The following is a 12131-nucleotide window of genomic DNA, read 5'->3' as shown; positions in this document are numbered from 1 at the left end:
ATCTGTGTTATATTATTTTTATGTCTTAATTATCTATATATCTGTCACAAATCTTTTTACTTTATGCTTGTATAACATGAAAGGGAAGTTATAACTCTAAACCAACTATATCATTAATCAAGTTATGGAATGAAAGATATTGTGACATGTGGCACACATATAGTTATGTTCTCTGGCTATATGAGTTCCACATTTGTGTACAAGAAACCCTTTGTCACATCCTCACTAAGACAGAAGATTAGGGCAGGGAAGAGAGCTGAACATGAAGTGCTCCATAATCATGTGCTTCTTCTGAAAAACATATGTAGTGAATTTTATATGTTTATACAACCTTCATGAGGAAATGCGTCATATCTGAAACTGCTTTGGCATGGGGAATACTTGTCAATATTACTGTTTCAGAAAAGGAACTTTGTCTTCTAACTTTTGTGCATTTTCAGACTCATCATTTTTTCTTCTTATTCAAGTAGTTCCAAATGTGTGTCAGCAAAATGATTGTTAAATATCCAAACACTGTACAGCTAAAATTCCAGAAATGCCTTTAGGAATAGCTAAATTTTTAATGCTTGACATGCCAAATGGTGTGTAGTATTTTCATATTAATAATAAAAATATGATTGTCTAAGCTACATTTGCCTATCAGATCTTACTGCTAGTAAACGTATATCATTCACATACAAATTACATAGTATACATCTGTGAATGTTAATCTTCTAGAGCTGATTTAAATATTAATTGCTGATTTGGGGGAATCATTTTTTTCCTGTTATTGTTCTGATTAGGAAAGGAATTTGGTTAAGGAATACCAAGTCAATTAGCTGTGAGTGCATTCATTTGCATCCCAGTTTGCTGTCTCTTCATTAGCTTTCCTTGTCCATTCTTCCTGTACCATTTTCCTTCCCCTCCCATTTATCAGCATCCACCTGTAGTGTGTACAGTACATACTTTGGAAAAGTAAACTTCTTGCCAGGATTGTCATCCTGCCTTTACAATATAACATCTTTGGCTGACTATCAGTTCTGTGTAAAACTCTTCTTTATTTTTTGATTTCACATCCTCTAAGTTATTTCAGTTTCTCATCAACATGAATGAGACAAATACAATTTAACTTCTTTCTTCTACAGGATGGGAAAGAAGAGAGATGGGTGTTTTCATCGTAGTATATTAAGTATTGAACCATGTAAAGGGGTAGTTTAATAAATTGAGTACTTGGGGTGTTTTTTCAGATGGCTTCTAAGGCCAGAGTATAAGTGATGATATAGGTTATAATATAAACAGAGTGAAGGTTATGGATAAAAATCATAGCCATTTCTCTGTCCTTAAATTCTGCTTTTGATTTCTCAATCACAAAACAAAATGTTTTTTGTTTAATAGTGACTGATTATTGAAATCTCCAACAAGAGTTAGAATGTTTTGCCAAAACAATTGTGTTATTCCACTTTCTGTCTTCCTGAAAATAGAAAACCTCCAACAAATGGCAATAAAATAGAGAAAAATGAACCATTTGGAAGAGTCTAGAAAAGAAAAGCTGTCTTCTATCAATTTTGATGTCAGATGGTTTGTTTTTCTGCTGCTCATCTGTCTTTGAGCATTTGGCAGCAATAACTGCACTCTTTGATGCAAATGTTCTGAAGCTTCTGGAGAAGATATTGTATATTTATTTTTTAATTATAAGCAGAATACTAATTAACTGTTTCAGCAGAGACTGCTTACCACGCAACAGTGTCATCTGTGGCATAACACTGCTGTATTCACAGCCTTTTTTGGATGAATACCAGAGCTAGTGGGAAGAGTCCATATTTGCATTAACTTTGGAGAGTTAAAGCAATGTGTCAGATAAACAGCATGAAGAACATGTAAGAGATTACCCTGATTTTCATAATTTCAGTGTTTGGGGTTAAATTTGAGCATATGGTTTTAATTTTAGTATCTATTTTTCCTTTGTTTTTAGTAACAATACAATGTCAAATAAACTTCTTTCTAGAAATTAAAATATTTAACTCAACAGTCACATTTCCCCATTTTGCACTAACTGTTATTTATATTTGAATCTGCCATGTCTGTAGCTGAACCAGGAGCATTTCCCTTTGCATTGTAATGACAATGTGCTATCCAAAAACTCAATGGCTACTGTACCTTGAGCAAGACAAATGGAAAGAAAACTGAATGGTGATGCAATGAAAACAAGATTGTCCTTTAAAAGATTAGTGTGATTTCCCTCAGATAAAACAAGCATAGAGCTGCTGCCAGTGTGCCTTCGGTAGCCTAAGTCTCCCACTATTCCTAATCCCTCACTCTTCCTCCAGCACTTTCATCTTAGAAGTGGCCCACAGGCAAAAATTGGGGGCTGTAATTTTAGGCGTGTATCTGCTAAAAATAAGCGTGCTGTCATGTTAACTATTTATGTGCAAATGGCCAATTAGACTTCATGCATATGCCCCATGAGAAATCCAGTTATTTTGCCTGCAGATTATCTTGTCCATTGCATGAGTGTATTTCTCAAAGTTGGCTTTTCTATATGAGTTTGCTTAAAATGACCATAATGCTGGCCTGGTTTTCTACCTTTGTTAGACTTTCATTTTATGCATTTTATCCTATTACTTTGTGTGTGTGTGTGTGTGTGCAATCAGTGCATTAGACGTTTCATTGCCAAAAAACCCCAATGACCTTTATTTTTGCAGTCCTAAGTATACATTCCAGCGCTGCTTAGAGCTTCTGAAATAGATGATGTGCCAGTTCATGTAAACATAACCTAGACAGTACAGGGATTTTTGTCAAGGAGCTTGCTCTCATATTTAAAAGAGTTTTGTTGAGTCCTAAAGGACTGAGGTCTTCTCTTTAGCTCTGTTCCAAGAGGATCTGAACCCACACCATTTCTGTATGGTACTTTTGACCCCCAACTTTAATGACCTGTGTTGAGTTGCTGAAATAATCCTGTGATCTTCAGTTGATGTCAAAGGAAAATAAATACACCATAACAGAAGGATGACAGGAAAAAGACAAGAAGTCTTTACAATAAGATGCCACTGTACTTCTCAGCTTTCCCTGCCAAGGAGTAATAACTTAAGGAATTAATTTTATCAGTATCATTGCGTTTACTCAGCTCAGCTCTGGCTGCTTCTTGTCTTGGACTCCTTCTCTAATTCTTTGGAATGCTTTTAAGTTTTGCCACAAAATCATGAAACCTCCCTATGAAATTATGCCATTGGTTAAGTTTTGTTTTTACAATATAAAGCAGTAAAAATAAATGAGATCTAGCTGAAACATTTGATTTCCAAAGTTTTTTAGTTTTACATTTGCATTATGATGTTGAGTTTAACGCATGCCAACATTGTTATACAGTTTATTGTATAAAAGCCAAGCACTAGCTATGAATCATATCTGTTACCTGCTAATGAAAAAGATTTATGTATACTTTCCTAAATTGTTTTGATTTCATTTAGTTGTATTTGTTTTGCAATTTATGTATGTGTATAAATAGTTTTTCTGTTGCCATTGTCGACATACTTAGAACTGGATTCTGAATTGAGATCCACAGCAATATTTTCTTGCTTGTTCTATGAGCTACAATGCCCATTATCAAACTGATTTAGCAAGACACATGGTGACATAGCACATTTGATATCAAAACCAAGGCATTCTGTCTAGAATATGAGAAGCCAGCACCCATCCCCAATTACTAAGAGGAACACTGCCCTCATATTAAATTCTTTTGATTGCTTTTGATCACAACAATGTATTGTGTGGTTTTAGATATTTGGAGCTAGAAGTACAAATGCATTGATTATTGTGAAACAGTAACATGTAACAACAATAACTTCATCTGTAATAAGGCATGCAACACAGTAATTATGATGGGGTGGCTAAGAAAGCAATCTGGAATGAAGAGGTGGGGAAAAACCCTGGGAACCTGCTTGAACAAGTGCTTTGTAATTCTCTTCTTTTGCATATTCCTTTGTCAGTTGGGCTCTCTAAGGGAAAACAGTTTGCAGCAGTATTTATTACAGGCATATTTTCCTTCTCTTCCAATTTTAATCAGATAGAAGCAAATCCTGGCTTTGCTCCACAGGTATCTTTTTAGGTAGAAGGGCTGATAAGCAGCTGAGCTGCATGAATGAAGAGTCAAGGGCTCAAGCTTCTGAGGATAAAGGGATCCACTTAAGTTGATGCTTAATTTATACTAAACCATTAAGTTGATTATTTAGTTGTACTAAATTGTTTAGTTGTACAACTTATATTGTTCATAAGTCATGAACCTCTACTTAAGTCTTTTGCTTAATAAAAACTCTCTCGAATACATATTGGAGTACTTTGCTGTCAGGGAAGCACTAAGTCTTCATTTGAGTATCCTTTGCTACTTATGCCTTTCTTGCTCAGTGGGAACAATTTTTGGCATATAAAATAGATAATCCTTTCTATCAAAGTCTTCACATTCAGCTCCTCGGTAACAGAGAAATTAAGTGGCACTTCCTTCCCAGTATGTAGAATAACCAGATGCCCAAACATTTTACTCGGATTACATTCAAGTACAAAGTTTCTGCCATATTCTTCTGATAGGTATGAAGTCATGCTTTCATATTTTGTGACTGTTTAAGCTCTGGAGATAGCTCTCCTGATTCTGTTTTTCCCATCACAGTACTTCAATCTGGAAAATTTATGATGAGTTTCGTCATTGTGAATTTCTTTCCCTAATTTAATATCTGTTAGATGGAATGATGTAGTGCCTTGTGTAAATAATGCCTCCAACATTAGCTTTTATTCCTTAGCATTGATGGGCTGTTCCATTTGGAGTTGGATCACTGTGTATCCATGTTCAAGCCAAGTTTGCAGTCTTCCGTATTTGCTTTATATTCATTCGTGCTTGTGACTGGACTGCTTCCATCCACCAAAATTTGAGCTTAACTAGGCAAGTTTATGTGTAACAGCACCTAAATCTTATTATCATGGAACAGTCTTTGCACAGACTACACAGAATGTAGCAAATTGAAATAGTGGTTTCAATTTGAGCACATAAGTATTTCCTCTTTTACAGAATATCTTTGATGAAAACATAGAATCATAGAATCATTTAGGGTTGAGAAGACCTTTAAGAGTGAGTCCAGCTGTTAACCTAATGCTCCAAAATTCATCACTAAAACCTGTCCTTAAGTTCTACATCTACACATCTTTAATATCTCCAGGTGTGGTGACCCTACCACTGCCCTGTTTTCTTTAAGTGCCTGCCTGTACTTCATTGTAAACTCGAACAAATTAAAAAAACCCCTCATTTCTAATCCCAGGCATTTTTTAAGGGAGATGGATGAAATACTAAACTTGCATGGCAATATAGTGTGTAAAGTCTCTGATTAACTTTTTGAATTTAGACTCTAAAAGTTTCTAGAAGAATGAACTTAAACCTATGGACCAACCACACTAACTTATTATAACAGAGATTTGTTAAAATACAATTTAAGATTTCCCACATATCTCAAGAGTTCTGAGGAGAATAATGAGAAAGAATATTTTGCTGTAAAATGGAAGAAGGAGGAGCACAATGGGAGAAACAATAAAAGTAATGGAAATGATACTACATTTACCTGCTATCTGTGATTCTGTCATGCCATAGTGATAATACAGAGATCCATACAATACTGAAAATCCATAACACTGGTTTAATGACTAGTTTCATGGATGTAAAGCAAAGCACACCCATTAGCACGATATTTTATATTTATATAAATGTCTTGTCATGAAACACTGGAGAGGTTTTCATTGATTTCTATTCTAGCTCTGTAACAGGTGTGATTTATGCCATTATCAGGAAATTAATACATAGGCATAAAGTGAATTTACACCGTGACTGCACCATCTCTCTTGTTGGCTCATAACACTGAGAGATTGAGGGTGTTTTGCTCACCTCTATCAGGCTGATATCTATTCAGTTGTTTAGGACTGAACTTTCTAGAGTATTTATGTAATTTTGCTTCATTGTTGCTTGCATCACAGTTTGGTAGCTCCTGGGTTTCAACCCTCACTTTTTTCAGCAGGTTTTTTTGGACAGTTATAGCCAACTACAGTCAAACTTTGCTGGACTTCATGTTACCAAGTTGGAAATAAATTGTGATTTTATCTAATCTAACTTCAACATAAGGACAAATTGAAGTTTTGAAAGATTGTAATAAAAGCTGCATGAGTGTAAGCGTGTCTAACATTTTTCCTAGGACAAAACCTTAAAGGACATCTGTCATGACAGGGAATATTGAAACACTGACTATACGTATCTGTCGAATGTATGATTAGGCTTTGGCAGGATGGGAATTGGTCATTTGTTCTTAGAAATTAATTTCACATCAAAGGGTTTTATTTGTTTCTACAGCACACTGGTAGAATTTATTTTTTAAACATGTTGGTTAAAGGTGTTAGGGCAGGAATATAATTTAAGTATACTTGTTCTTTGAAAAGCACAGAGGTATAGTAATATAGCAAAATACATGTAAATGAGAATTTTGATAACTAAATTATTGAGAGCAGAGCATTGTACAAGAGACATGCCCAATTATATCACTCCATTCCTGCCCCCCATACTTTTTATTTATACAATCCAGTGGATTTCACTGCAAGAAAGTTCTAAAGATTATATTTCAGCCATATTTGTCTCACAGCTCCAGCACAGAACAAACAGGGAATTTTTTTCTGCCAAATTCTCCAAGAACAAGTGTTTCTTTAGTAGTTAAGTTTTTTAAAAGCACATGGATCTCTTTAAAAATCTACAGTTAGGTAGAAGTAAGAGCTGGAGTCCCCGATTCCTGGCCTTTGGTGGACCCTCTGGACTTGTCTGCAGAGATCCGTCTACTGAGAGTTCTTTTTATGGGCTTTATTTTCTGATTCCTTTGCTGTAGTAGTTGCATTCAGAAAATGACTAATGGTTTAATTATGCAAAAATAAATGGTTTTTGTAACTCCTCCCACTGAACACTTTCATAGAAGATATTGCATAAGGAGCTGATAAATACTGTGACTTAGTCTTCAGGATTATATGTATCATTTAATTTAAATTAATTAGGCATGAATGTTCAATTAACTCTGAAATAACCCTGTCCAATAGTTTAAATTCTTTCTTTCTAAGAGAGACATCTAAAACATTATGTCAACAAGTGAATGGATTTATTGGGTGCTCACAGTTATCTCTGTGGTAGGGAGCAATTATTTATTCAAACAATATATGAATGATCAGAAATAACAAGAACAGCAAAAAGGTGCTGGTTTTAATCTGTGATAATAATAATACAGAATTATATTAAATCCTACTTTATTTTTTTACATGCAGGCTGTGCAGTTACTTTATACAGAAAATATCAGGTCTATAGATGATAGAGTGATCAGTGTAATTCCTTCCCTCCTTCAGAAGTGTTCAAGTGTTCAGCACTTCTTTTTCATTGAAAAAGCTTTCAAAATCATTATAAGACATCATCACATCAATGATAATTAATTTTTGTAATTTTGAAAATTAGATTACTGCATAATTGATGGCTGCTTATATGTACCTTGGAATGTTTCACTTTATCAATGATTTTTGATGTCTTGTTTTCTCACTCTTTGGATTCAGCTCCTCTTTCACTCAGGTATTTTGGTGTCCCTAAGCCTTTCTGGGCCACAGCTGGAGAAGGTGGTGATTGACAGGACCCTGGTGGGGAAGCTCATCTCCAACACCATCAGTGATGGTAATTACACCCATGTGCAAATCAATTGCCTACATTAACAATTGAGTAGAGAAACAGTATGTCAACAGGTTGACTAATTATTGCCACTGGGGATTTGCAAACACAACAAGTAATTGCATGTAATGCTATAGTTACAACCCTCAGGACTAAGAGCACTTTAAGAATAATATTTAACATCAAAGTTTTCAGGCTTGTCAAATGCTGCATGGGTTTCTAAAATTCTGTTTCTTACACACTGTAATCTCTGTGAACATGCCATTTGAACTTATCATGTTTATTTCGTAAGAGGGAAAATGGGACAGAACCAAACATTAGCCAATTGAATAATTGCATGGGATAGTTATTATTTAAAGTTGTTATTAAAAAAGGCTGGATAACATTAGTTATGTGGAGGTGTTCTGATTTAGTTTCATGATACCCAGAATCTCCCTATTGTTATTAATTAGTGAAAGCTAAAAATTAAGTGTCCATTTAATGCAGAAGAAAACTTACAAAAGCGTCCCTGTTTTCCATAGCTTTATGATATGACTCATATAATGGAGAAATCAACTAGTATCATGGCTTCTGCAGAAGCAGGAGTATGGCATTTTGGTGTGAGCCATATTACATGTGCATTACCTTGCAAATTCTTTAAGAGTAGACCCACATTACATCCTTCTAGTAAGAATATGTGCTTGATTCAGGTTTGATCTTTAATGATTTAGTTTTTCTCTCTACCCAGGCATCTGTTGAATATGGCATAGGTTTTAAGAAACTGCAAGATATTGTAGTTTAGTCTTGAAAATTAATATTAATAGAACTATATTAGTAGAATCTTTATTTATAAAAAAAATTAACCCTCATTTTTAATGAACTAATTACACAGAGAGCATAGAACATGCTTACTATCTTGTCTTCTTTTTGTAACTCTTCACTTTAATTACTGGAATACTAATTCCATCTATGTTTTTTTACACTCTGTTTCTGTGGGGAGGATTTCCTACTTTCAAGTGACAAAAAAATAGGAAAGCATGGAATCTAAGGTTATTACCAAATTGAAGTAGTTTGTGGAAATTATTTGGAATACTTCGAATACTTTGTCTTAAAAAAAAAAGTGTGGATCATGCCTTACTTTGGCTTAATATGTCATAGAAATATTTGTTCAAAAGATACTGCTAACTCAATGAGCTTACAACTAAAAAATATGAAGCAACAAACACGTTTTACTACATTTGGACAACTGTATTTATTACATAAATAACATTATGTAATATTTTGTCCTTGTTTTAATTTATTCAAGATTTTATTAAACCCCCATGTTTGCTAATACCCAAGTTTGTAGGTGAAATAAAACTGCCTCTGTTCAGTAAAAGCAAACCGCTCAATAACTTTCATTGCAATACCGTTTTTATTTTCATGAACAATAAAAGAAGATGCTTTTGTTACCTACTCAAATAGTGCTCAAAATACAAATTTTTATACTGCAATATCCTTACATGAGAAGCATGAGATAATGTTGTCCTGGAGGAAATTAATTTTAATTCAACAAAACAGCACATCTTTCCAAATCTGACTTCAAATTATGGTTGTGATTATAAAGCTGGCCAAGAGAAATTCTACATTTAGCACAAGAAGTCTGTATAAAAATAATAGTTCTTACTTCAGCAATTGTGTATATGGAGACATGGATAAGGGTTACAGTCTGCCAGAATTACTTATGAAATGTAATTCTCATTTGGAGTAGCATGTCCTCTTAACATTTGGAATAAAGGTCAGATTGTGTGCACAAAATACAGAATTACTACTGCTTTTATAATCCTCCTGCATCTAAGAAAGTACTCCTGATTCTTATTATTTATAGACAAAATTTCATCTGCATCTGAGGTGTGCTGCAGCTCATCTTTAATGCAAACTACGTCTGTGAGGACATCAAAATATTTTAACTGTGTACCTACATATTGAGGATATATTCAGTGGTTTTCAATTTTCATGTGTGTGCAGGATCTCAGTTATAGCTTCTGAATCACCTTATCAGATGCTTTATCACCTTTTTTTTTTCCAAAAAAGCTAGTGTTAATGTTACATTTCAAAGGCAATTATTTGGCTCTAAACACTATCCTTCAGCATTTGCATACCAGATACTTCAGAGTTGTGCCAGGACATGACTGTTGGAAAATGCTAGTGGTTATAAATCAGACTAAAGAAAAGCAAAGCTGAGTAGCCAGTTTTCCATGCTTGTATGTAAGACTAAAGTGTCAATCTACTTATTGTAGATATGCAAAATTTAGATTTAAAAATCTGGGATATTAGTAGTATGTGATTTTGGTTTTAGTTTCTTTTTCAGATGTTGTTCCATACAGCTTTGTTTGTTTCTAAATCTGGTTCCACTTTAATTGGTGTTTTCCTTATAGGAGAGGTTTCTGAGTTTACAGTCTGAGCCCATCTTTCTAGCTTTATTTTAAACCATCAGTGATCTGGTACTACTTACCCCAATGACTCACTTCTTACTCAGACATCTCTTCAAGCGTGGGTGCTGCTTGAATAACTAGGTAACACTTGGGAAAAATCCTAGGTATAATTTTCTAAGTAATTTTCATTGGCTGATTAGTTAATCACTTTTATATTGAACTAATTTGATCTAGCACTCCCTTATGATAACAGTGGGGATTCCACTGAGCTTTTCCAGGCTCCAAGGAAGTCTATTCCATCTTGATTACTTGTATTGTTTCTGTACCCCATGTTAAGCTTTCAGGAAATTCATAACCCCTCTAAAGTCTTATCCTGCATGTAATAGCCTCTTTGGTGTCTGCAGCAGCATCAGGAACCTTACAATGTCAAAATACCAGATACACCTCGAGTACTAATTTGCATTTATCACCCTTAACACAAGCTGAGCTATATGAGGTCCATTTGCAAAATACTGTTGGATGCAGCCATAATTTAAAAAAATACTGAAGGCTGAATACTGAGATGAAAATTAATGTGGAAGGGCATAAAATATATATTTGAATGTAGTGGCATTTTGATATGAGATAATTTATTCAGGTATATGTAATCAGAGTATTCCCTAGGCTTTATTTCTCATTTCCAAGAAGGTTGTGACAGGATGATGCACTGATATATTTTAGGACATTACAGGGCTTTCAGTGTAATATTTAAGAAACTGTCTTGAAAAAAATTGCTTTTTGCAGTGCCTCAGTGGAGTATTCACAACTTTGTTTTGTTCCTAGAGACAGGTATTACAGTGCTGACATTTTTTATTTGTGGTTTTTTTTCAGCTGTTCTTACAGACACTTTCATCATCTTGTCATTTGAGGACCATAACCAACTCTGCTTTATTCAGTTTACAAAGACAATGGATTCTCCCGATGTAAACAAAAGACTGGAAAAACTCTCTTGTTTGGATTCTAAGGTACAGCTGCAATGGTGACTGCAAATATTGCAGGAGCTATACATCATGAATCACTGGTGTTCACTGATATTGTATAGCCACATAAATTGCAAACCTTTATATAATTGACCAGAACTGAAAAGTAAAAAAAAAATTAGAATGGCATTCTGAGTCAAAGAGTTAAAATACTGTGCCAAGGGATCCAGATTTCTACTGTGTTTATTTTCAGGCTCTGACATACATTTGAGTTACCCTTGTTTGACAGATTACCTTGTGTCCATTGAGCAGCAGTAAGTGACCCTTGGCACATTCTTAGCATCTAACAAGCGTGAAGCAAAGTCTGTAATGGTAAACCTCAATGTAAAAGATTTAAGTTAATGTGTTTTACCTCTTGTGTGTTGTGGGCTGAAAACACACATGGTCGGTTACCATGGCTCAGCTGATATACACAAACACATGAAGTTCTGATAATTCAGTCATCTGCCTGAGGTTGTAATTCTTTGCAGAGATCTTAATTTCCCCACAAGTTACATTTATGGTGTTGTTGGAAGAGTTGCTTTCAGAATTAAGCCACTGAGTAAGGAATCAAGATAGAGAATCTGAGTTTCTCACCACTGGCCAACTATGTGTGTGACCTTAGGCAAGTGACTTGGTGCCTCAGTGTCTCAATTCACTAGTTACACAGTGAAGATTTAAGTACTCCTTTTTTGCAGCCCTTATTGTGGGGGTATGTCTTCACTACAGTGACAGCACCAGATGAAAAGTAGCCTGGAAAGAGCTGAGCTGAGCTTTAAACTACCCAATCTGGAGGTCAGTGAAAATCAGCTCATCTCAAGATGAATTACACTGTGTCATAATTCGTACACTGGGCTGGGTAGACATAACTTATTTCAACCATAGCACTTTGGCATCAGGACACCACTTCCTTAGGTGGAGGTGCTTGGTGCTACAGCAATATGAAAAAATAATCAGCCAAGGCAATTAACTTCGAACAGTTGAAGTAGGGAAGGAACTGCATCCAATTCACTGCAAGAATGAGGAAGGGTCATACCTTTTCCCAAG

At 34.9% G+C, this 12131-nt stretch overlaps 1 protein-coding gene across 6 annotated transcripts in view; it reads left to right on the top strand.

The window, feature by feature from the left end:
- Positions 1-12131, top strand: part of WDPCP (WD repeat containing planar cell polarity effector) — a 145736-nt gene that overhangs the window by 51728 nt on the left and 81877 nt on the right. For all 6 annotated transcript variants that reach the window (XM_088160943.1, XM_088160945.1, XM_088160942.1 and 3 more), the window contains exons 8-9: positions 7585-7699; positions 10957-11090. In XM_088160943.1, the coding sequence (XP_088017069.1) occupies positions 7585-7699; positions 10957-11090 (249 nt within the window). The remainder of the gene's footprint in view (positions 1-7584; positions 7700-10956; positions 11091-12131) is intronic.

The sequence above is a fragment of the Sturnus vulgaris genome, chromosome 3, assembly GCF_052056855.1.
Source record: "Sturnus vulgaris isolate bStuVul1 chromosome 3, bStuVul1.hap1, whole genome shotgun sequence".
Lineage (NCBI taxonomy): Eukaryota > Metazoa > Chordata > Aves > Passeriformes > Sturnidae > Sturnus > Sturnus vulgaris.
The sequence above is the reverse complement of the archived record's forward strand: the minus strand, read 5'-3'. Positions and strand labels throughout refer to the sequence as shown.